Raw genomic sequence first — 23,926 nt, forward strand, 5'->3', positions numbered from 1 at the left:
TGCTGCCGCAAGGCAACGTAATGGGTGGCCAAGTCTGACCACAATGAAAGAGGCTCTCTTGCCATGTTTCCCACATCCACTGCAGAGGAAACATGTATGTGTGCGGGTGTTCAGTGTGAACGTGTTGAATGTCATAAGTGCTGCCTGTGACGGGGGCCTTTGCCTCACCGCACAGGGTAAGACAAAAGGCTGGGATTACTTCATCACTTGGCATCTCCACGACGCTTCCTCAGAAAACTGGCGGTGACCCGTTATCATTTCCCACTGCTTGACCCATTTGTTAATATTAGTGTGTATTTCTCATGTAGTGACGTCAACATCAACTTCTTCCTCCTGCATAAACAGGCGAGATCCGCCACAAAGGAAGCGGCACATACACAAGACATTTGTTTACATCCGGCAGAGACTGTAACCTGCCCTCATCAGGTGGATTTGACAAATTTGTGTTTCGCGTGCTGCAGTTTTTTTTATCGGCGCTTTGTCTGAAACAATGGCGCCAACAATAACAGTGTAGTAAAAGTGCCCCAGATATTGAACACAGCAACGAAATCAGCTGCAGGAAGCATCTGGAGACCTCCTCTATCACCAGGATGGAACAGACTCACACACACGAAAACACACCAAACTTTGAAAACCGCACATTTTGTGCCTCTGTTATCTCGTCCATCAGAGGGCTGATCCCTCGTGAGGTTGAAACAGCAATTCTCACTGAACGCTTGTAATTATAGTGTAGTATTGTTTAAACTGTAGCAACATGATGCACAAATCAGCAGCAGTGAACTTTATAAAAATAACTTTAACTCTTTAGAAAAATGTGGCTTAGCAATTAATTACTCTGTGAAGATAAAGCGCTTCCTGTTTATGCTCATAGACAGTTTGTCAGGACGTTGAGCAAAGTTAATCTCTCAGATACAGGAAGTCATCAGATGCTTTGTTGTTCTTCCAAAACAGCAACAGAATTCAGAAATAGAATTCTGATGCTTCTAGTTTGATGAGCAAAAGGCAATAAAACATTGTCTGTGCACAAAATTGACCCTCCGCCATTTTATTGTACAACTGTCTAAAGTATTGTGAAAGTTATGCACCTTCAAAAATATCCTGCAGCACATGAAAAAAATAGTGTTTATAGAATGTTAACCACTATTAAGTCACACGGTGCAGCACTTTTGAATTACAGTGAATAAGGATGTTTCTTAAAGGTGTGATATGTACAGTAAGAATCAGCCACCTGTCGAAGGTCCCCCGAACAAACAGTGGGCAGCGTGTCAGCAGAGTCACTGCTATTTGTTGCTAACTGTAGCTGCTGTTAGCAACATAACCCAGTTAGCCTTGCAGCTACCAGTTCTGACTGGGATTCAGTAGATATCTCTGTAGTCAGTACATAGACAGCTTTGACATAACGTGAAACCTGTTATTTCGTTTAATTCTTTTGACAATTGCAGTTAATTTTAATGATTTAAACCAAATGTCTCACATGTTGCACCTTTAAGTGTCCAAAAACTAAAAAATTCACTTTAGGGCAAACCACCACAGTGTTAATTATAAAAGGTATTGTGAACAAGGGAGTGATTTAAACACTTTTATCTTACTTGGCTTGAAGCATTATTCTTTTTTTTTCCTTATTCTTAGTCTGGTTCTTCTCATTAATAGCAGTAGTAGCGATATTTCCATCATTGTAGGTGTAAACAGAGTTTAGTGGTGACTAAAGCCACCTTGTCTCTATGTAATTCCCAGTTCTCCAAACCCAAAGCTGCTTCCTTAAAAGGACCTCATCTGGATTCTTCCCTTTTGTTCACCTCTAGGTTTTGTTTTGCTTCCCAGGAGAGCCGCGCACGTGTCCTTGTGGTGACTCCACACTCGTCACTCAGATTACAATAGAGATCAGTGAAAGGGTTAAAGGTAGATAGACAGGATGATGATGGTGACTGGAGCCCCGGGGTCAAGAATTTAGGGAATGAGGGGGCTATAAAACAGAGCATTTAGGACTAATTTCCCTTCAGTCCAGCTCCCGTGGCTGCTGAATTTCCAGGGCTCAGCTTTACGGTTAATTTCAGGAGTGTTTTCAGGAGTATAAAGCTCCTAAATGTGATGCTGTAATGACGCTGGAAATAGCACAGATTAGCAACGAAACAGAAAAAAGTGTTGAGAATATCGCAATGTGGGAGTTGAGTGAGGAGGAACCGAGATATGAGAGAGCACATCTGTGTATTTATGGGAGGCTGGCTGCGTTTCAGATCCAGACATTACACTAATGTGGCTATAGTTAGCATTGGCGCTAAATCAAGTTGTTGTTGATAGAACGTAGTAAAAATAACACGCTGATGAATTTGGTATGTTTGAGCAGTGAACCTCTTCCATCTGCCAATTCCACCGGGGGGAAGTGAGGCACCTTTTCTCTCCTCCTTTATAAATCCCAGCTGTGGTTTTAACTGTCCAAGGGTCAAAATGTTGAATGCCTTCTTCATGATGCATGCGAGGCCGTAAAAGTTTCCTGTAATTTGTGTTTACGTGAACGTTGTTTTAAAAAGCAGTAAATTCAATACGCTTGGATCCTCGAAGGCGCAAGATATGTATACCTGCACCCCGGGGATCCTAGATGTGGAGAGTTGTTCTGCTAAAAGGCAGGGAGATGTGTGGTTTTGTTTGTGTGCTTCAGAGTGTGCATATCATGTAGTACGCACCTCTGCAAGTTGCATGTTCCCGTGTCAGGAGCAATGTGTTTTTTATCGGTGTTTATTCGTGATGGGGACTCAGGCGTGACACTACAGATGGTACACGTTTCCTGTCAGTTAAGTGATGGCACTCCGCTGTCTTCAGCCAGGAGGAAATATGTGTCTCGCTCATGGGAAGCATTACAACACGCGGCCGTATCTAGCAGCACTCAGTCTCGCTTAAGGTTAGGATTTGGTAGATTTATGTTTTCACGGAAACTGTAGTCAGGATTCAGTGTTCTGTCTGTGAAAATGTTGATTTTCCTCTCACATTCTGTGCTTATTGTTGGTGGTAGACCTCCATCAATTTTATCGATAAGTTGATCAAAACCAACTCCTCCTGAATGAAGAGTTTTGGGGGTTTTGGACTTTTAAGCAATTTGAAGGTGTCACTTTTGGCTCCGGGAAATTGTGATGATCATTTTTCACTTCACACAGAAAGATTCATTGATTAAACGTGAAAAATATTTATATTTATTTGGCAGATTAATGGATCATGAAAGGGATGGTACGTTGCAGCCCTAAAATTCTTGGACTATTCTAATCAGGGATAGGGATGACGGATGATCCTGCAAATGTATCATCAAACCGGACATAAATCGTGACTGAGGTGGAAACATGGAGACAATAATTATTAAAAATGAAGGAATGGAAAAAAAAGGGAATGGAGGGATTGAGCTAAGAGTTAGAAGTGAAGGAGAAAATACTCTCGATTCAGACTCCATGACTCCAGGGTCACCTGGCACATATATTGTACCTACAATTGTGATGTCAAAATACATTCCTGTCCTCATTTTTTCCGTCTTGTCCAGGTGCCACAGTGACCGGTGAGAGGTTTACAGCAGTCAGAAGGTTTTATTTATTTTTTTATTTCTCTGTGCCAAAGTTCATTGTAAGAACTACTTACTCCTAATCCCATGAATGTACAACACAGTGTAAATCCCCTCATTTGTTTTCATCTCTAACTTAATTAGCTTAATGAGAAGAGTTATCCCCGGAGCAGCTCTCAGTAATAACAACATTTGCTTTTTGTCCTCGACACAATATGCGATGGACTCTGAACCCCGCTGGGCTCGATGTGTGTTTCTGGACGCGCTGTTTGTGTTTTGATACACAACATGCTGCAGTGGAGCTGCGGTGTGTGATTGATCAGGTTGGTGCCTGATCCTGGACAGACATCTGAGAAACACTCACTGCCTCTTACACCAACATCAGACAGGCTGAAATATTTTCCGTTAGCTGGAACAAACATGGCTCGTGTTGAATGGAGCTGCGTACATTAAGTATGACTGCTAGTCTGGCATTTTCACATTACTCAGAATAGTTCGGTTTTGGATGGGCAAAGGTTTTAAAAAGTGCATTTTTTGTTGATTTGTAACCTTACTTGAACCAGACAGGCAGTTAAGGACACTGTTACTCTCGCTGACTCATTTAATTGTTTCAGACAAGACGCCTTGTTTAAATTGGCTAAAATCTGTAATTTCTCATAATAACAATATATCGAATGACAATGTGAAAACAATGTAGAAGAGGTCACGCTTATTGAGGAATCTACATGGAATTATCATGTGAATCTTCTGCTCCCTGAGGCTTTACAGATTTTCATAGCTCATTGTGAGAGAGTTATTCAGTGAATGGTTCGCTCATACAGTGTCCTACGCGGCACCAAACAGCTGGTGAACATAGTGGAGCATTTAGCTCCTCAAGAGCCAGATGTTTCCATCTGGAGAACGGAGAGCTAATGTATGCTAATGTTTGCAAACGCGATACTGCTCACCATATGAACATAAAGGGGATAATATGTCTTTTTTATGTTAACAAAACACAAGTTATATTTACAATGGATCAGATTATGATTATATCATGAACATTGTCTCTTGTATTCAGCTGAATCATAATTCTTTGCGGTTTTGGTCTGTTTTAGCTCCTTTCAGCTTATCTTGATTTCACGGGCTGCAACATCACTGTTTTGGTTCACTCTCGCTACTTCTGCTAAAAAGCTGCTTAGGTTCTGTCAGGAGATCAAAATAAAGCTAACAGGGGATTGTATAATAGACTTATAATCACCAGGAGCCAGAAATGCGATTCCAAAGAATACCGATGCTGTGTCTGCTAGATGTGTAAATGAGCAACTATTCACTGACACGTTAGCATCAAGCATCATCAATTTATAACCTGATAATATGTCAGTGCCTCTAAGTGTCCGGAAAAAATCAATTAATGCTAAACTGACACCAGAAACATGAAAAAAAGATCTCTAAAATCAACAAAAACAATACAACGCTAATTTTAATGATTTTTTTTATTATGCCGGACAAGTCAACGAGGGCACAGCGATGAGCGCAGGAACTGAGCAATAAGGGTGCAGTTAAAATGACAAAACAACAAGAGGAAAAGCACACAAAGAACATAGCAGAAAAAAAAACAGGTTCAGAGGCAGCTGCACTCATTCTCACTGAGAGGTCCTTGACAGTGTCCTTGAAGGAAGTTTTTCAAATTTTTAACCAAAATATCCTGTCACCAGCGAAAGCAGTTTGAAGTGAGGGGCTGCTCCTCGGGGGTTCACAGCAGATAAATCACAAGCAAGAGGGGATTCAACCAAAAATAATTCTTCTTAATATGAGTGTGCGCTATGGCAATTGTGTCTTTTTAAGAAGCTCTAGTGACAGAGCAGGCACAGGCTTCTCATCTTTCTGCCATGACGCACGGGACCAGAGAGATTTACAGCGTGCGGATCGTTTTCACAAACAGAATGAAGCTGTTCATATTTTGATTCCTCCAATAACTTCTCTTGCTGAAACAATTGGACGACACTCTGTCCTCCTCCTACCCGACTCTCCACATCTGCTAACCTATTCCGAGCCGAGCAGCTGCTTTAGTTTGACCCGTAGTCAATCGGGCAGAGAGCTGCACACTAAAAACTTCAGCGATTGTCTCATTTCTCCACTTTCTTCAGGGACAAGCAGAGATAAGCTGCTTGAGTGCATGTCTGCCTTATGCTGCGGACATTATTGTAAATAATTTCAATTTCAACGTGTCTCCTGGTGTCTCACTATACACACATAACCCCAACCCCTGACAGGCTGAATCCATTCATCACTTAGCTATAAAGCTTTTTTTCCATTCCCTGGCGTTCAGCCCTTGAATGAAATGGCCTCAACCTGCAAGTCATCCAAACATCCATTGTCCTAAAAAGGAGTGCTGTGTGCGCGTTTCTCTCACGAGTTAATAAAGACTTCCCATGGCCGGGCTTAAGCTATATGCTTTTGAGGGAATGGTCTGGCTGAGAGAGCAGCGCTGGTGCGGTCCAGCCAAGCATGAGGCGTTTAAAACCGAAGATCAGAGCCTTTCGCAGCCTGACGTCATGCTCCCCGCACCCACCGTGGTGGAGCTGCTTTGTGTGCATGAAGGGGGCAGCTTGGTGCGTTGCCATCTTGTTGATCAAATTAACATGTGAGAATCAGAGCTTGCAACACGAGCTCAAGCAGAGTTCAGAGAAAATCTCTGTGAAATATGTTCAACCAAGTCACATTAATACACTCAGTAGCCGTGTTTACGTTCCTAAATACATGCAAGCGTAAAGTGTGAAGGGGAAGGAACGGATGGTAAGTTGGGAGTCATGCTCTGCTGTACCAAATAAATGGGTCCAGAGTGTGAACATAAACAGCCAGATAGTAAATTGGCAGGAACCTTGCTCCACAGAGGAGGGCTGCTTTAGGTGAGGGTTTGCTATCCCAGTTGTTTTCTTTCCAAACATGCAAAGTCACAAGCTGTCCTCCATCCTGTGAGTGAACTGTATGAACATGCATGCAGCGAGAAAGAGTTTGTGTCAAGTGTGCCATAAATGATCCGTACGTGCAGATTGTTCGTCCTGCCGTCGAGGATTTACAGTTTCCAGAGTACGGTGGGAACCTCTGGAAAAATTGTTGCTTCCCGCTGAGTTTGCTGGCATCACTACAGTATGGACTGGAACCAATGATAAGTAACTTAGTCCATGGGTTGGTGAGAGGGTTCAGACCATTTTTAACGTGACCATGGAGGAAATGTACCTTTTTTGTTGGCACTATTCCCCTCTCTAAGGATACTGTATAAAAATACTTTATGTTGGCACCCCGCACTGGAAGTACACGCTCCTAACCTGACAAATGGGACTGAAGAAATTGCATTAATTGCACAGATTTTAACCAGAATGAAATGGTCCATCATTTCATTGGTCCACAGAGGCGTGTCCACCCTATAGCACCAACAACTTTTCTATTTATTGGGCTGAAATCTTCCGTGGAGATCAAGTGTTTGTGAGGTTGTGAAGGCATGAACGTACCTGGCTGCAACTATAGTAAATTTGACTGTCATTTTCAATCAATATGCAGAGTAGGAGTAGTTAACAGTTCTCAATATTCCAATTTGCTGTGTTTTTTCTGTAAGTGGTCCAACACGAAAATTTCAGGCTGCGTCCATCGCATTCACACCTGTCGCCATTCTTCTGTCTCTGCATCTTCGTGGATGTAGCCAGGTAACTAGCCAGCTATATGAGAGGATGATATCAACATTTTTTAATCCCACCCTAAAATGCTGTGATTGGTGTGACAGAAACAGCCACTGACATCAAACCTATTTGAATCTCCGAACATGGTATGATGGTGGTCATTCAGAGGTCTGAAAAAAAGACCTATGCCACAGGAATAATTTTAAGTATTATAATTGCCCAAAGATGGCATAAGTATGCATTAGTACACATGGATAAGTAAAAACATCTACACATATTAGCTTTAAAGCAAGACTTGGCCACAATTGGTAGTTACAGGACAATGGCACATTTTTAAAGTCAGTTGCCTTCAAAACGACAAAAAAACTAAATGTGGTGTGTACGTCCTGTTTTTTAATGGTTGTTTTGTGATGGTTGAAACATGCTCAAACATAGTGTAACTGAGGACAAGTCGAAAAGAGTAAAAATTAAGAGAAAGAGAAGAGATAAAATAAAGTCAGCAGGTAGTGACTCAGTGAAGTCATCTGGAGTAGGCTAACGCTGGCCAACATAAGCGACTCGTCGTACCAGCCTAACTGAGGCTGTAGCAGCAAAACCCCCGACTGTATTAAAATAAGAAAGCGTTTGTTTTATTGCTCATGAGTTCAGTGTTTCATTCGTAGGAGGAAAAAGGTTTTATTTCTTCTTTAAATGTCATATATGGTTGCTTTAAAATTGCCCAGAGCTGATATAGTCTTTAAACATAAATCCCAGCATTGCTCTATCTACTAAAAGATCAGTGACCCACCCTGCAGCCGCTATACATGAATGAGGATTAACACAGTGGAAGTCTTTGAGCAGAGAATGAGCTGTCACAAGCTTTCTGTTGTGAACTTCTCCCGCATGTAAGGAACAGTTGTTGGGTTCCTCGCCATAAAATTATAGATACCAGGCAGTTAACACCAGCCGGCATCCCCCAGGAACTCCTCTGTTCCACAAATACAGGAATTAAAAGCAGGATCAGGAGGGAGTAGGTGACCGGGCCAGGGCTGTGGACCTGGGTGGGGCAATTGGCAACATTGATCAAGGGATAATAAAAGCGGAGGCCAAGTGTTGCCGAACGGCCTCCAGCACTTCTAATATGAGCTTCCTGTGAGTCTTAGGAGCTCTCCAGTTAGTTAGCAGTCTGTATTTGAAGAAAAGTGATCCTGTGTGAGCGCAATAATAGATGCTTTGTTAAAAAAGATGTGGAAATCCCTCCACAGCACACAGTTTAATGGAATGATTATGCCTGTTTACTTGTGCACTCTTTAAGCATGAGATTGTGCAAAAGCACCACATTTTATTCGGAGTCATTACGTCTCCCTTGTGCTCTCCTGTGGCTTGTGAAAATGTGAGATAAGCGGTGGGAGTTTGGGGCTGGAGGCCCGGGCAGTGGACTCCCAGGGGGTCAGTTCACCCGGAGGCCAGCGGACAGGGGCTGGTTCAGGCATTCTGCTTTAATGGCTGCTGAGGCTGAAGGCTTTGCCAGTCCTTCACATGGTTTACCACCACTTGTTGAGCACTGACTACAACATTGTGTCATGTTACCTCCCAGCTGAGCCGACATGCTACTAGAACAACACCGTCTCTATGAGACCAATGAGGCATGAACTGCAGTCGAGTGATGGATGTGAGGTCAACCTCTTGCCTCTGAGTCTTTATCCTGACCAGGTCTGCTGCGGTAATGACGACTTAATGGTGTCCGTCTCAATTAGAACTTTGAGGATCAGTTGATCGGTTGATTTAAAGACTCTTTTCTACTACAGTTTTAATAATTGGTTAATTGTTAATCATTAAAGTTAGATAGTGGTCTGTTCATTTGCCAAACTAAGATGTTGAACATACCATCATTTTCTGAGCAGCATAAATTGACTATAACTGTCATTTTTTTGTTTAGCCCCCACTGAGCATCAAAAGCTCAAAATATTCACTGGTTCCACCTTTCAAATGTGAATATTTGCCGTTTTAGAAGATAATGAATAGAAAATCTTTGGGTTTTAATGGATAAGGCTCAGCAGATCACCTGTGTAAACCTAAACTGCTGCAAAGTGCAGCTGCCTTGACCTAACATTCTTACATATGGCACCTTTAACCAAACAAAGACATAAAAACGCTACAAACTGATGCTAGTATCAAGGCCGTGCCTTTATCTGTGTGCAGCACCGTTTCCCAAATGAGCCCCTGCTGTTTTTTGTCTATTCATGTCCTGCGCTAACGTTCCCTCTTTCCTGCTATAACTGTCTAACTGTTGATGAGTTGGGTGGGTTCTCCGCTGCTGATGTCTAATGTGTTTAAAAGCCCAGACTGGCCCTGCGCCCACCTGCTTCCCTGAGGAAAGAGGACGGGTGGACACTGGAAAAAGCTAAGATAATGGACAAAAGAGAGAAAGTGCAAAAGAACGAGTGGCCTGAGTGACCGCCGGAAAACGCAGGGAAGCCCTTTGTGTTTGGATTGTGGGTTTGGCTGCATGTTGGTAGACATCATTGAGCTAAAGGACACAGGTTGCCTATGGAGCTTGTGTGTGTTTTGCCGCGGCTTGTGGACACTAAGGGCCGAGCCAGACCCGCTGAGCCGCCTTCAAAGACCCTGAGTTAAACTGTGATGGACAGACGAGATGAAAAAGACACAGCGCTATCTGCTTTTCCCATGTATGTCCCTCAGCGCTGTCAGCTAATGAAGAAATGGGATTTGATCACATTTAGCTCTCTGTTTTCATTCTGTCTGCATTGTTTCCAAACCTGATGCCAAATCAAACACTTCTCTTGTGGTCTTAGATGGAGCCGCCAGAAAACGCAAAGAAATCTCCCAGACGCAGAGCCAGCAGCTTTTAAAAAAAAAAAAAAAAAAAGGAAAGATCCATGTGTTTGTTTGCTGGGAACTTAGTGGTGGCCCTGCTTTTATTACTTTCAGAAAATGACACACTGATAAATAAAAATAATTGATGAGAACGTTTGCATCCCCCGTCCATTTAAACCAGCTCAGATTGGATTGGTTTTGTGGTTCTTCAGTAATATTACATCTGTGGATCTTTGGCACAGTAATTGCAGTGATAACATTGTAACCAGACTGTGTGATCTTCCCGATAATCTGCTGTGCAATCAGTCTTTACGCCAGGCCTCGATTACAGAAAGATGTTCAATTACCATAATTACCCCGGCTGTTACATGACAGTTATCTTTTTTGAGGTCAGAATCAGTCTCATGTCGTACGGTGGGACAAATCCTCTGCAACGGCCCTGTTTTTGTTTTTGTGCTCTCTGCAGAAAGATGTGAAGGAAGTGTTCACAGCCATCACGTTCGAGGTGGCTTACAGCCTGGGGAAGCATGTGCTGACGGGGCACCAGGAGAGAGATCTGCCGGCACTCACTCCGGTGCTACGATGGGGGAAAGGAAAACAGATCGCAGTGAGGAATGAGGTAAATCACCCTGAGAAACACGTCTTTACGAAATCTTTTGGTCTTTAATGTGAGTTAGATTTTCACATGTTTTTGTTGTAAAGCAGGTCTAAGTGCTGTATAGATACTATAAAAGTATCAAAATCAACTGACATATGCGCACTGCCTATATTCAGAAACTGTCTTAAAACAAGCTGTCAAGACTTATGTAAGGTTGTGATGTCACAACTATACAGTCACCGTCCTCAGCATGGCTGTGGCTGCAAAAAAATGAGAGGGGCTGATGTAAAACCATGGGCGGTGGACAGTACCTGCTCAGGTCTGTAAGAGCTGACTAATCAGAGCAGACTGGGCTTCCTTAAAGAGACAGGCACTAAAACGTGTTCAGTGTTCAGTGTTCAGACAGAGTGTGAATAGAGGTGCAGCAGCAACCAGAGAATATGAGAAGAGTAATGTGTTTTTGGAACATTAAAGCCTGGAAACATGTTTTAATAGACACAAAATAAAAGTATGAACTAGAAAGTGAGCATAACAGAGGTTTCTCAGTGTCTGATGAAAATGAATAATGAAAAAAAAGATCAAAATGTTGTAACAAACAAGTGTGTCATGATGATTCAAAATGAACCCTGACCAGTTATATGCTTTAATATCTGCACATTGTGAACATATCTGATACAATTACAGTCACAAGACCAATATTTTATTACATTTTAGCCTCTCTCAATCTCATTTTTCATACATGTTCACCATATCATCCTTTGTGGTAGAAAAGCTTCGGTTCAGGCGTGCTTCAGTGGATGAGAATAAGAAGTCACTCAGCACTTGTGAGCGAATTAAGATGCTGATGAAGGTCATCTCCTCGATTGATAATAAAGAACAAAGTGGTCCTCCCTCGGACCACAGAAGGATTGAAGGAAATGGCTCAAATTGAGGTTATAATGATTCGGTGTTGGTTACTGGCTTATTATTGGCTGTGTTAGCTTCTCTTGACTGGAATCCAAAAAGACTGATTCATTTATTTTCTTTGCAACCACCTCTAACCTGCCCCACATGTGTTTCCCCCGCTGTCTGCACTTCTCGAAAACATGGAGGGATTTGCGTCTCTTAGCACCTACAGAATCCATTCATCTGAGACTCATCAACGTTACATCGAGATTCCCTGCTTGACTTAAGTTCCCTTTCATGATTTAAAACCAAGGACCATGCTCCGACTGATTAAAGGACAGATCAGATGGAGCAAAGATTGTGGCCCTCAGCTCCAACAACAACACAACACTGCCCCCTAGTCCGAATGTGCAGTCGGTGTGTGTTCAGTGCACGGCCAGCATGAGGTCATATGATCTGTGTACTTTGCTGTTTCCTCATCAGACTTGGTTTGAGAAGAACTGCCTGTCAGACGACTGCGCTGCAGACCTGAGGCTTCATGGGAAAATGCTGCTCTCCGGGTAAAAAACATTTTGACTTCACAGTTTACATTCTCTCTCTGTCTTGGCCTTTGCTTCAGGGCTGAGGAAGCGAGCTGACGTCATAGGCCATGTGGGTGTGGGGAGTGGAACCATGACGCATGCTTGGAGGATATCCATATGTTTTTCCGTACTTAGGGAGTTCCCTCTCTTTTTATTGTGTGTCTCTGCTCTCTGTACATTTTTCTGATGGGATGTGTCCTGTCTCGGCAAACCGTGCCCCTCACATATATTTTTTGTTTTACCCCAAAAACAAAGTTTACTGTCATTTTAAAGTTAAAAATGTTCCAAATGAAACAAACAGACTCCTAAGCGATTAATCTTCTCTGACTGCTCCTCCTGTGACATCCCAAACTTTATTTATTCTCTGAAATGCATTGTTTACTTCCTCTTCCCATCAGGCAACACAGCAAACCCCATTTGGCGCTCGGAGGAGTGAAGAACGTCTCTTTGAACCTGACCATCTCCAACGCCGGCGACGACGCCTACGACACCAACATCTACTTCAACTTCTCCAGAGAGGTTTTTTACATCAACTTCTGGCAGAAGGTCCGTCGCTCTTCAAGTGTCTGCTGTTTATTTACCCGAGTGCACGTGTTTATTTCTACTGAACAGATGTGGATAAGGCACAGAGAATCCAATGACACAGAGTGCCAGATTTTACACGAGTGTCAGCCGAATGCCATTTCCACTGATTTCCACTACATTTTCAACAAGACGGTTTATTTTAAAAGACTGATTATACGTCAGGCTTACAGTCTAAACAAGTGCAGCGTACAGAAACACAGACCTGCGAGGCGACAGTTCAACCTAAAGCTTCGCCTGAGCCCTGCGGATGAAAGGATGCGGAGCAGCAGAGCCCCACAACAGCTGCCCCGTCTCATAGGTCGGCTCCTCGGGGGCCGACCTGTCACACGCTCCTCTGTCTCTTTCAAGGCAGACACACCATGTCAGCAGCATATGAGCTTCACGCACGAGAACAAATCAGAATGCACATGCTTCATGTTCCCACAAGCTTGACTTATGTACCGTTCGAAACACATTATTCACGTCAGAAAAAAAATCCCTCACACCAGATTGAATACTGCCACGTTTAATCGGGTAAATACAGGTATGTGAAGCGCGGATTACGACTGGCCTTCATGGAGATATCGATCAGGCCTCGCACTCCCTGACCCCCAAAAGAAAACGATTTCAGCATTCTGTCACTGTTAAAGAAATATCTGCCCACTGCCATCCCACATTAAACCTGAGAGAATTTCCTCGACACTCATCACGCCTCATGTGGATGGATTTCACAGCAGCCTCCTCTGCCTCTGCTCGCGTCTGTTCGCTCACTTGTTGCAAAGAGGACGGACAACCCTGATACGAGCCTGTTCAGGTTCACGGCAGCTTATCCAGTCGCTCGAGGGGACGGCATCCATCACGGAGGCTTCTCCCCAGCATAATGGACCTCGTGTTTATCCTCCAGCTGGGTTCTGCGCGTCTTTGATGGACGAGGGCCGGCTCTGTAAGGCGCACAACCTGCGACATGATTTAACCCCCCCCCCAAACAAAGCCAAAATTGAATTTAGATAGAATACACGCTGCAGGCAAATATTAGAAAAACAGTGTGTCAGTTTGAGTTTCATAGCAAATCTAATGAAGTAATTAAGTATCAGGTTACCAGCCGCCGCAGAGCCTCATTTCGAGCAGGAACCTGATAAGTCGGGGTGGCCTGCTGCTGCACAAGGGGAACAGGAAGTAAGCAGCATGAAGAGATGACAGAGAGGCCACCGAGCAGATTTACCACCAGATGCTCTTTGAGACATTTTCTAATTACTACTGGAGAAGTCTGAGGCGATGATGTGACCCCTTTTTGGTAAAGTTAAGGTCAGCTCACAATCCTCCCCTGAGGCTTTGTTCCAGCGAGCGAAGTGTTCCTCGTACTCCCCTTCATATTTAGCGTGAGTGGGCTGAGTTATCTCTCTGTTGTTCTTGCAACACAAGCTGTCAGAAAGCTGTGGAGGTGAACTGGCTTCACCGCCTTCACTCCCATGGGACTCGGAGACTGGCTTCTGGGCTTTCTTTTTTTTTTTTTTTTTTTTTTCATCTCTGTTGTTTTCTTTTTTTCATAAAAGACCTGAGACGTGGCAGATGTTTAGTGCCACTGTATTTCTTGCAGAGCTTTACCTCTACGACAGTGTATCTGGACACCATGGTTGCTTTTGCTTTTTTGTTCGACTAAACTGGACAGCAATACATAAAGAGTTAGCTTCACGTCTGCCGGTCTTATATTTTAACCCCTCAGAACCCCAACCATTTTCTAGGCATTTTATGCTTCTGTCACGTTTAAAATTTTGATACTTTCAGTTTATTTTGCTGATAATACCTCTGTACTTTTACTTAAAGGGAGACATATTGTGCATTTACATTTAATTTAACATTTGTTTTAAATATGGTTCTTGTGCATCTTGAAGAAGATCTTGTAAGTTAAAAGGGTCAAGGTCCACGCCAAACAGAAGCTCCTCTCTCCAACAGAAAACGCTGCTCCTGAAACGCCTCAATAATTCTCCCACCCTTAATTCCAGTGTTGGGCAGGGGCAATACAGAGCTGCAGCACTGGACAGTATGAGAAACCTGATGTGTTTTTTGAGCATTAAAGTGTATAAACTTCTTCTAGTAGTAACCCAAAATATAATTATGAACCTGAAAATTAGCATAATATATCTCCTTTAAGTTTGGGGCGACTGTGGCCTCTGTCATCAGTGTGTGAATGGGTGGATGTGGCAAGTGTTGTAAACTGCCTTGAATGGCTGGAATATTATTTTATTGTGGTCAAACTGCTGGAATACTTCTTCCACCATTGATTTCTGGTGATTCAACAGTTGGACCAAAATGAGCATCATGGTAAAAAGCCCAGAAGTCGGGAATGCAACTGAGAAATGTGTGAAGTTGTGAATTTCGGTGGACTTTCAAATCGAAGAAAGCTCGAATCTTGGCTGTGAAGTGCAGCTTTGCACATACCATGTAAACCAAAAGTAGATCTTGTTCAAAGTACAAAGAAAGCAAAAATGAAATGAAAGAAATGTACAAGCACCCCAGTGGTTTGAGTCATAAAGAGACATGTAGAACATGCAGAAAATGAGCCTCCCGTGTGTCATCCACACTGACGTACTCCTCCACCCGAGGCTTCATCTGACGTTAAACCAGTGCAAACAATCCCAGTGATGTTAAATGGGCCTGCCATTTGTGAAAACCCCAGCGTGTATTTGTTTCTGACGGAGAAAGACAAGAGAAAGAAAGTGAAGAAGTGCTGAACAAACAGACTTTTGTCACTCTTCTCCCCATGGGGGCACCACTCTCCATAAGTCTGAGTGCTCTGCTCTCTCTCAAGGGCTGCCAGGTGGATGATGGGTAAACAGGCTGACTTCCCCGATCCTGCCCAGCCCCGTGGGACAGGCGGTGTTTGCACAGCAGCACGGAGGAATACAGGAAATAGAGGAAATTCCATCAGTGCCAGTTGTGCTCGGGTCCCCACCTCCCCCCTCCTCACAGAACTCGCCGTAGCCTCCATGCAAAGGGCAGCGCTGCTTATTTGAGCTGACTTAATGAAGATGGAGGGCACTGCCACACCCTGAACTCTGGGAATCTGCTGAATAAGGGGAACGGGAGTGTGGATGATGCTGTAGATGGATGTGCACCTTTAAATATGCCAGTGGAGACAACCTTCACACCTCTCCTCTTTATCGCTTTTGGAAGCATGTCATAAACACAGGCCCAAACTGGACGGCTGCCCGTGCACGCAGACGTTTTGTATGACTTGCCTTAAGCCCCCTGCTGAATCTCCCAGCGGCGCTCTCCTGTCTCTCTATCGTTTTATGCATCTCTGCCCTCTTTCATGCTCCCAGCACACAAGCTCAGTCGACAGCCTCGCAGTGAACTCTCGCTAAAAGAATTCTTACTCCTCGTCGGGTCAAGGCCCGAGTGTTTACACAGCGCAGCCGGTGAAGCTCCATACTGTTTAGACAAGCTTCCAAACACACAGCCTGGAGGTTGTCCAATTACCCACCCGCCAGGATGTGTGTGTGCCATCACCGCTTTGCACATTTTTCATTTAACCTAATTTAGAACTTCAATGAGATGTGAGAACCTATTCTTTTCCATATCGACATCTGTTTCGAGCAAAACACTTCAATCTTACTGTATATGACCGCAGGTGTGTGTGTGTGTGTGTGGTTTCAGCCTTGCATGTGTAGCAGATTACCCTGTACACACAACATACAACTTATCAAAACTGACTGTTCCCTGTCCCAATCTGCATCTCGTCTACTTCCTCCACGAGTGTCACCCACTCTGTCTCCAGTCTGTCTGTCTATATCCCCTCCTCTAACACTCTGTCTATCTGTCTTTTTGCAGGAAGAGAAGGGTATTTCCTGTGGACTTGTTGATTTGGACTTCCTCAAATGCAGCGTGGGATTTCCCTTCATGAGAGCGCAGACTAAGGTAGCGCGAACGAACATGGAATTTATCGCCCGTTGACAAAACTGCGTGCAAACCACTTTCAGAGTTGTCGTTCTCTCAGTGAAGAACAATGGTGTGAAGACAAACAGCAATTATACTCTATCATGGAAAACAGTGAATGACACACTGGTTTATTCTGTCTTTTGCTCCCCAGTATCATTTTGCGGTGATATTTGACACAAGTCAGCTCTCCGGGGAAAATGACACATTGCAGTTCTTAGTTCAAGCAAAAAGGTGAGTGTGATGAGTCTCACATTTTAGTGCCTGCCTATGAGTTGTTTATTTAAAAAGGATTCCTTTGAGTAAAAACACTTGATTATCATCATTAAAGGTGCAACATGTTTGACAGAATTGACCATCCGTGGATGCCGAAGCTAAATGGTTGGCATAATAACTTCAGTAGATAAAACACATGGATAACCTAATGACAAAATAATTTCTTCAATGTTTTTAATTAACATTCTCACATGTTTCACCTTTAATTTGTCTGAATGTATGCCCCATGCAATATAGAAGTTTATCATTGGTGTCTGTAGAATTTTAATCCTAAATTGATTCACAAAATGGAAGAATAACTTTATTTCTCCTTGTATGTTGTAGCGCCAATCCCGAGCACAAACTCTCTGACAACAGTCTGGATCTGTCCATCCCTCTGGTTCACGAGACAGACACGACTATTACTGGGTAAGAACAAGGCAAACACCCATTACAGTATACTTGCTACTAAAATACGTAAAATTTCTGCATAAAAACGGCTAGAATTTACTTTATAGTTTGTTGAGTTATGTACTTTAATTATCCCAAATGTTTTCAACAATGTTCAGACCCATGGAAACCTAAATTTTACTCAAGGTAACACTGCGTTTCGCTCTAGCCTCCTGGAAAGTCAGAGAATGAAAAGGAAGCTGGTGAAGGAGACTCAACTTCGTCCACATTTCTGTGTTGCGTAGATATATTTTCAGCAATGGCTGTTGCTTAACAATAAAGACACTGGCTCCAATTTTTTTGAGTGCAAGACACCTAGTGGCAGAAATTACATACACTGCTTTTAAAGCTGTCTGAGTTGATTTGCCTCAAATGAAGACCTTAGCTGCTCATCTGTTGGCTCTCACAAGGCGGGGGAGTGCTTTTGTCAGTATGGAGCATGTCAACTTGAAAAGCCTTATCTCTGAGCGTTTTATCATAGCTCAGCTTCACAGAGAACGGAAAGAGATGTAAAACAGCCCAAATCCGCCAGAACCCTGACATCTGATAAGGCTGCCGTGCTGTGTGTCTTTAATGTGAGGGGAGGCTACAGAGCAAAGCTGGGCTCATCTGACTCATACCTGAAAAAAAACCTATCTCTGCTGTCCAGCTAATAACATGACGGAAGCCAGACACTTTGATGAAGCTCTTTAAATGCATGTGTGCGCGCTTTTAAATAAATGAATGTTTCCTCGCTGCAGTGTGGTTACCCCGAGCTCCTTCGTGTACGGAAACTCCATCGACGCCTCGCGCTTCGTCCAGTTGGAGGACATGGAGTGCAACTTTCAGCCTCTCAATCTCACTTTCCAGGTACCGCCTGCTCAAATCACGCAGGATTTTCAGTGTTTTTATATTTCTCTATATATTCACTTATCTTTTCCTTTCTCTCTCTCTCTCTCTCTCTCTCTCTCTCTCTCTGTCTGATGTGGTTCCAGGCCATAAACAAGGGGCCCAGCAGGCTGCCTGGCTCCACTGTGGACATCAGGATACCCAACCGGCTGGCTGGCAGCGGAGCTGACATGTTCCACATCATTGAAACACAGGTGGATGCCAACAGCAGTCAATCTACATTGTTTATCCAGCCCAGACCGTTATTTATTAGTTTACTCACCTGCAGGCGGCCACATTTTGAGCTAATTCATCCAACCTACGCTTCTCTGCTTTGCCTCTCTTCCTCGGAGGACACATTTGTATACAGAAAGCTGCTAATCCGCAGGCTTCTTGTCATGGAATGGGCAATTTGCTTAGTGCGAGGCACCAGTGGGCCAGTGAAAATCCAGGCCAAAGTGTTGACGTTGCTACCGAAGCTCGCCAGCCATTTCGTTTCACAACATTTTGCATTTAGATAAAGAAACACAATCCTCCCGCTGGGTGTAGATGTTTTCTTAACCCTTGCATTGCTCTTTTCATATAGGTAGATTGTGGGGGGGCTCAAGCCATTAATTGTATTTACTGTGAATGGGCAGACGGGTCGGACTGTATCCCACCCTCCTTGAGCCCATCTGGAATCACTTTCAGGGGATCAGACAGCTTGCACGGAACAGGAATGGGACACCTGCAGAGCTGGCTACTGCTCCGTACCATCCCCAGCCTGGAACCACACATCATAAACGCTGTTCACACTGCGTCTGGCCTGTGGCACAGCGGACAGTTGCACACTTATATTTTATTGCCAGATATTCTTATGTTTTATTTCTTCAGACGTGACTTACAAGTTCTTGACCGTTGCTCCACACGTTCCCCTTTTTCTGCACAGAAATCCCATGAACCTTTATTTACTGTAGAATAATAATGGTAAAGTTAAGGTTTAAGTCAGCGCAGCCTATGAATCCTCGCACCAGTGCAGGACGTGAGAAAGTGTTGCCATAAAAGCGCAGACATGCTGGGTGGCAACAGAGCAGACAATGAGGAAGGCCAGAGGAGATTTCCACCTCCAGAGCTTTGGGTCGGTCCGAGCTGGAGAGGGGAAAGGGGAAGTGTTCCCTGGGGGGAGGGCAGTAAACCAGACACCTCTAAATCACTCCATATGGGAAATGTGTGTGGGAGGGGTACCAGCTTCTTGTTTGGGAGAGCTTCCTGTTAGCCCTGGAGACTCATAACAATGGCAGGATTGGGCCAGTTCAGGTGACAAAAGTGCTTATGTCTACATTTTTGCTGTCAAACCCAAATCCAAATTTATCTTTGCAACATAAACCTGCCAACACCGTGCCGCATGTCCTATTTTAACTCAACAATGGAACATTTGTGTTTTTTATTTTTATTAATTGCACATGATTTTACCTGAATATTCACCACCGTTCTGTTTCAGGTGGCCGACGGCCGAGGGAACTGCACCCCTCACAGGAACCCGACACCGTGCACCATCCCCCAGGACAGGGAGAGCATCTTCCACACCATATTTGCCTTCTTCACCAAATCAGGACGCAAAGTCTTGGTAAATAAGCAGCCCGCAACTTGCACTTTAACCTTTCAGAGGTCACTGACAGTCAGCCCCCTGTGAGGATTCCTTATTTTTGTTAGTCGCCACAACATCTGTTTATCACACTTCTCTCTCCCACACACTTTCCCCTGCTCTTTCCTAACTTTCCGTTTCTCCTTCTTTTTTCCAAATAAAGGACTGCGACCGACCTGGAAGAGCGTGCATGACAATCTCCTGCAGTCTGGGTCCACAGTTAACAGAAGAAGCTCTGAGCATAGATATAAAACTCCTACTCAACACTGAAATTCTTAAAAGGGTAAGACACAAGTCGCGATCTTGATAGATCCGGTTGCAGGTTATTGTGACCCTGTTATTAACAGGCATCCGCTGTCTTTCAACCCACAGGACAGTTCCTCTGTCATCCAGTTTGTGACGCGGGGCAACGTGCAAGTAAATGACAGGACGCTGGAGGTGCCAAATGGCCTGCCAGAGGACATTTCTGTGAGTACATCATGAACTGTTAGTTCACCATCTATCACACTGATTCAGCTGCTTTTGACAGAATGCAAAGAACGTTAAATACAGCACACAGAAAAAAGTCCAGTGTGTAGATTTTAGTGGCATCTAGCAGTGAGGAAGGAGATAACATCTTTCACACTTTCACAAAGCAAAATTGTTAAAGTTAGAGCGCAAGTAGAACGTAACAGATCATAAAAAATGTTAAATAAAAAACACTGAACTACACTAGGTGAGACAAAGGCCAGTTTGAATAAATAAGCTGCTTTTTGAAGGTGTCAGCAGAGGGTTAGGGTTTTCCACCTTTAAACCTTGAGTGAAAGCTAGATAAGGCTTGAATCCAGGCTTTTCCGGTTTATGGATGGGGTTCTCGCTACATAGAAAAGCTGGCCAAAAATCTATTAATAAGCATATACATTTATATGTTTAGATGCACAGTCCATCATGATGTGGTTAGGCAGTCCTTGAGCGGCTGATGTGAGCTCAGGAAACAGCTGGGGACTGCGGGTATACTGTACGTCGGCTGCATTTCGGGGTCCTCAGCTGTGCTGAAGGACAGACCCTCCCCCCGCTGTTGTTCGCTGAGTGATTGAATGCTCCACCAGATCAGACCTGATGATTATATTGAGCCCCCAGCAGGCTCGCAGTCGGATCTCTCAAGTGATTAGGGTGCTGACCGGGCTGCGGCCCTGCTGACCCTGAGCTTCAGACGTGTTCGGAAAATTCAGACCTTCCATGAATCTGTCCATACCATGCTGCTCTTTCAGCACTCAGCGAGTGTGCTCATTCCAGCGATCATTCCCCCCGTAGGTTTCAGTAAACTTGTGGCTAGAGTACACACTGAAAAGTATAATTTGTGGTTCCTGCTTGTATTGCTCACAGCGAGCACAGCTCACTTCATCCCTTGTGGCATGTAAACAATAACTATAGGAATCTGTTGTGAGTACGCGTGCTACATATTTAGCATCGCAGAGCTGAGTTGAATGAACATCACATTCAATCGCACATTCCTTGAATTAACCGATTGCACAAGCTAAATGGGGAAAGTCAGAGTCAGAGAGCAGCGACCAGCCGAGCTTTCATCTTTTCTGCACACGCAAGCGCCATGGCATGCATAACAACGGTTAGATTCCAGAGCTCGGAGTAAAGGGGGAGGTGTTAATGTGGGAAACTATTCAACAGAGAGATTAATCTTCACTTGTCCACTTGGTTGTGTCTTGGCTCACAGTTGGCGTCTCCTGCCACATAATACGTTTGAATCCTATGCAGCGCTGCACATTGGACAATGGAGTTCCACGGTCGCCTATGACATTGTTCCGCCATTGTTTGCGACAGGATTATCTGACATTTGGATGTTACACATTTATTTATACAGTTATTTGCCTTTGTTTAAGATCTATAGCAAATAAACCCGACTATTTTATGATCCTAGAATGTGTTGTTTTCCATTTAAGGCCTGGATGCTGAAGCAGGCCGAGCTGCAGTGCTGAGTAATGCAATACTTCACTCCAGTCAAACTACTGTGAATTCAGTGCAAAACCAATTAAAGCCATCAAAGAAGTTTTGTTTGAAATGGCTCGTGTACAGAAGTATCAAATAGCTTCGGTCTTTCAAACCAGAACACAAATAAAATGGATGGTAATTGTTAGAAAATCAAATGAAAGTCAAAGCACTGGTGCTAGAAAGTGCTTTAAAATAATTGTGTTTGCTTAATTACAATAAATGCAGCGTCTCTCGCCGGATACTGTCCACTGTTATTTTTAAGTGTTACAGTGTGCTTTGGGTTAAGTGAAATGAATTTGCTGTCAGGGACAGATTATCCAGTAGGTCAGTGTTCACCCATGTCATGGGAAACGGCATAAATAGCTCTTATTTATCGTGGAACCAGGCTATTTTTTAAGATCTGCCGAGCCTCCCGGAGCGGACGAGATAACTCTCAGAAATTTGTCTCATTCTGGGCTTCATGGAATCAGTGTAAAGGAATGAGGCTTCAAATTGAAAAAGGGAGTGTGTCATAAATTATTTTCAATTGCACTGACCTCAGAAAATGGATGCTTGTTGGCATTAAACGCATTGATGTGCACCAGCGATTGTCGAGCTTATGACTAGTTTGATGTTGTTCATACAGTGCCAGTGATAAGAAAATAAATTATCTCACACAGTTGGAGGCACTGATGAAGAGTTTACTGCCATGCTACCAGCTTGGTCCATTTTGCCACCCACCAAAGTACTGGACTATGGAAGGGTATTGCTCCCATGCCTGAAAAACACAAGTGGTTCAGGTTCAAGTTTATTGCTGTAAGAGGATGTTTTTCACAGTAAACAAGATACTTTCACATAATTTCACCAAACGAACTTATTACATTATAACATTATAACGATTTGGTATATCGTGAAACGTTTAACACGACAACGTCAAGAAAACGCTGCATTATAAAGACATCATAATCATAAAAATAAATGTGATCCATTTCTATTTCTGCTCCCATACTGGACAAATTCAAATTCAGAGGCTTCATCCTCTGAAACCACGACTGTCTGTGGAAAATGTCGTGGCAGTCCATCTAATAGTTTTCGAGACATTTCAGTCTGGAACAAAGTGGTAGACTGACCGACAGACTGACATTGCGATGCTGCTTGCGTCACTAAAACCATTTCTTATTACAACAAAAATGTTTTACTGCACAACAAAGTTGTTTACTTTCTGTGCTGCTGGCTGTGTGCTGCATGTGGGGCAGAGGTCACTGTAACCCTGTCCTGTGCTGTGCCTGATCAAAACTCAGGCTAAAGAGTTTAGACTTGCGCCTCGGTTGAAACGTGATCGTGTTTACCATGAAACTAATTTTGAATCAACATTGATTTTGGCTGGTTTTGTGTTGTTGTGTTCTGTGTTAAATTACATTCCATTTGTGTCCAGTTTCGCACTGTTTTTAGCATAACGTGCAGCGCCTCTTGAGCTCTAACAACAACTGAAACCACTTATGCCTCGGGATGTTCTTGTTGCACTACATTGCATCACCAGAAACACATGACTTAATGAGTAATTTTGTGTGTCCCTGCCCGTGTCTGACGTGATTTTTTTTTTTGTGTGTTTCAGCTGGTGTTCGAGGCTCTCCACAGTCAGGAGCCGAGGGGTTACGTAGTCGGCTGGATCATTGCCATCAGTCTGCTGGTGGGAATCCTCATCTTTTTGCTGTTAGCTGTGCTACTCTGGAAGGTAAACACATGAACACAAGATTGTGATCTTACAAAACTGTATTGTGCTGAAGCTGCGACAGTAAACAAGAGGGAGTTGTCACAAGCTTGTGTGTCTGACTCTGGGTAGACGACGGCACAGTATCCAGTTGTAGAGAGACAGCTGGAGGCAGGGGAGGAGGTGGGGGTGAGAGCTTGCTGTGGGCCTTAAACAACCATGAAAAGGACAAATCACAGACTGGAAAATAATTCACACCATACCGCTCACATGAAAGAGGAATCTAAAAGGGAAACAGCAATTACACTGATGTCCAGGCCCTGTTAGCACAGAACTCCTTTTCTTTTTCTCTGCTTCATTTACCACCGGGAATACCACAACTAAACCTTGGAATGTTGGTCCTGGGATACATTTCCCCCCCACCCCGATCCCCAGGTCCTCGGATCATGCCAAAATAAACCCCACTTACAAGAGCA

The 23,926-nt window shown here is 43.7% G+C and overlaps 1 protein-coding gene across 2 annotated transcripts in view; it reads left to right on the forward strand.

Moving 5' to 3' along the window:
• Window positions 1-23,926, forward strand: part of itga9 (integrin, alpha 9) — a 56,563-nt gene that overhangs the window by 27,542 nt on the left and 5,095 nt on the right. For both annotated transcript variants that reach the window (XM_030442754.1, XM_030442755.1), the window contains 12 exons: window positions 10,481-10,633; window positions 11,981-12,057; window positions 12,477-12,624; window positions 16,474-16,560; window positions 16,733-16,812; window positions 17,179-17,262; window positions 18,024-18,132; window positions 18,258-18,365; window positions 19,631-19,756; window positions 19,938-20,057; window positions 20,147-20,242; window positions 23,355-23,474. In XM_030442754.1, coding sequence (XP_030298614.1) covers window positions 10,481-10,633; window positions 11,981-12,057; window positions 12,477-12,624; window positions 16,474-16,560; window positions 16,733-16,812; window positions 17,179-17,262; window positions 18,024-18,132; window positions 18,258-18,365; window positions 19,631-19,756; window positions 19,938-20,057; window positions 20,147-20,242; window positions 23,355-23,474 — 1,308 coding nt within the window. The remainder of the gene's footprint in view (window positions 1-10,480; window positions 10,634-11,980; window positions 12,058-12,476; window positions 12,625-16,473; window positions 16,561-16,732; window positions 16,813-17,178; window positions 17,263-18,023; window positions 18,133-18,257; window positions 18,366-19,630; window positions 19,757-19,937; window positions 20,058-20,146; window positions 20,243-23,354; window positions 23,475-23,926) is intronic.

The sequence above is a fragment of the Sparus aurata genome, chromosome 15 (genome assembly GCF_900880675.1).
Source record: "Sparus aurata chromosome 15, fSpaAur1.1, whole genome shotgun sequence".
Lineage (NCBI taxonomy): Eukaryota > Metazoa > Chordata > Actinopteri > Spariformes > Sparidae > Sparus > Sparus aurata.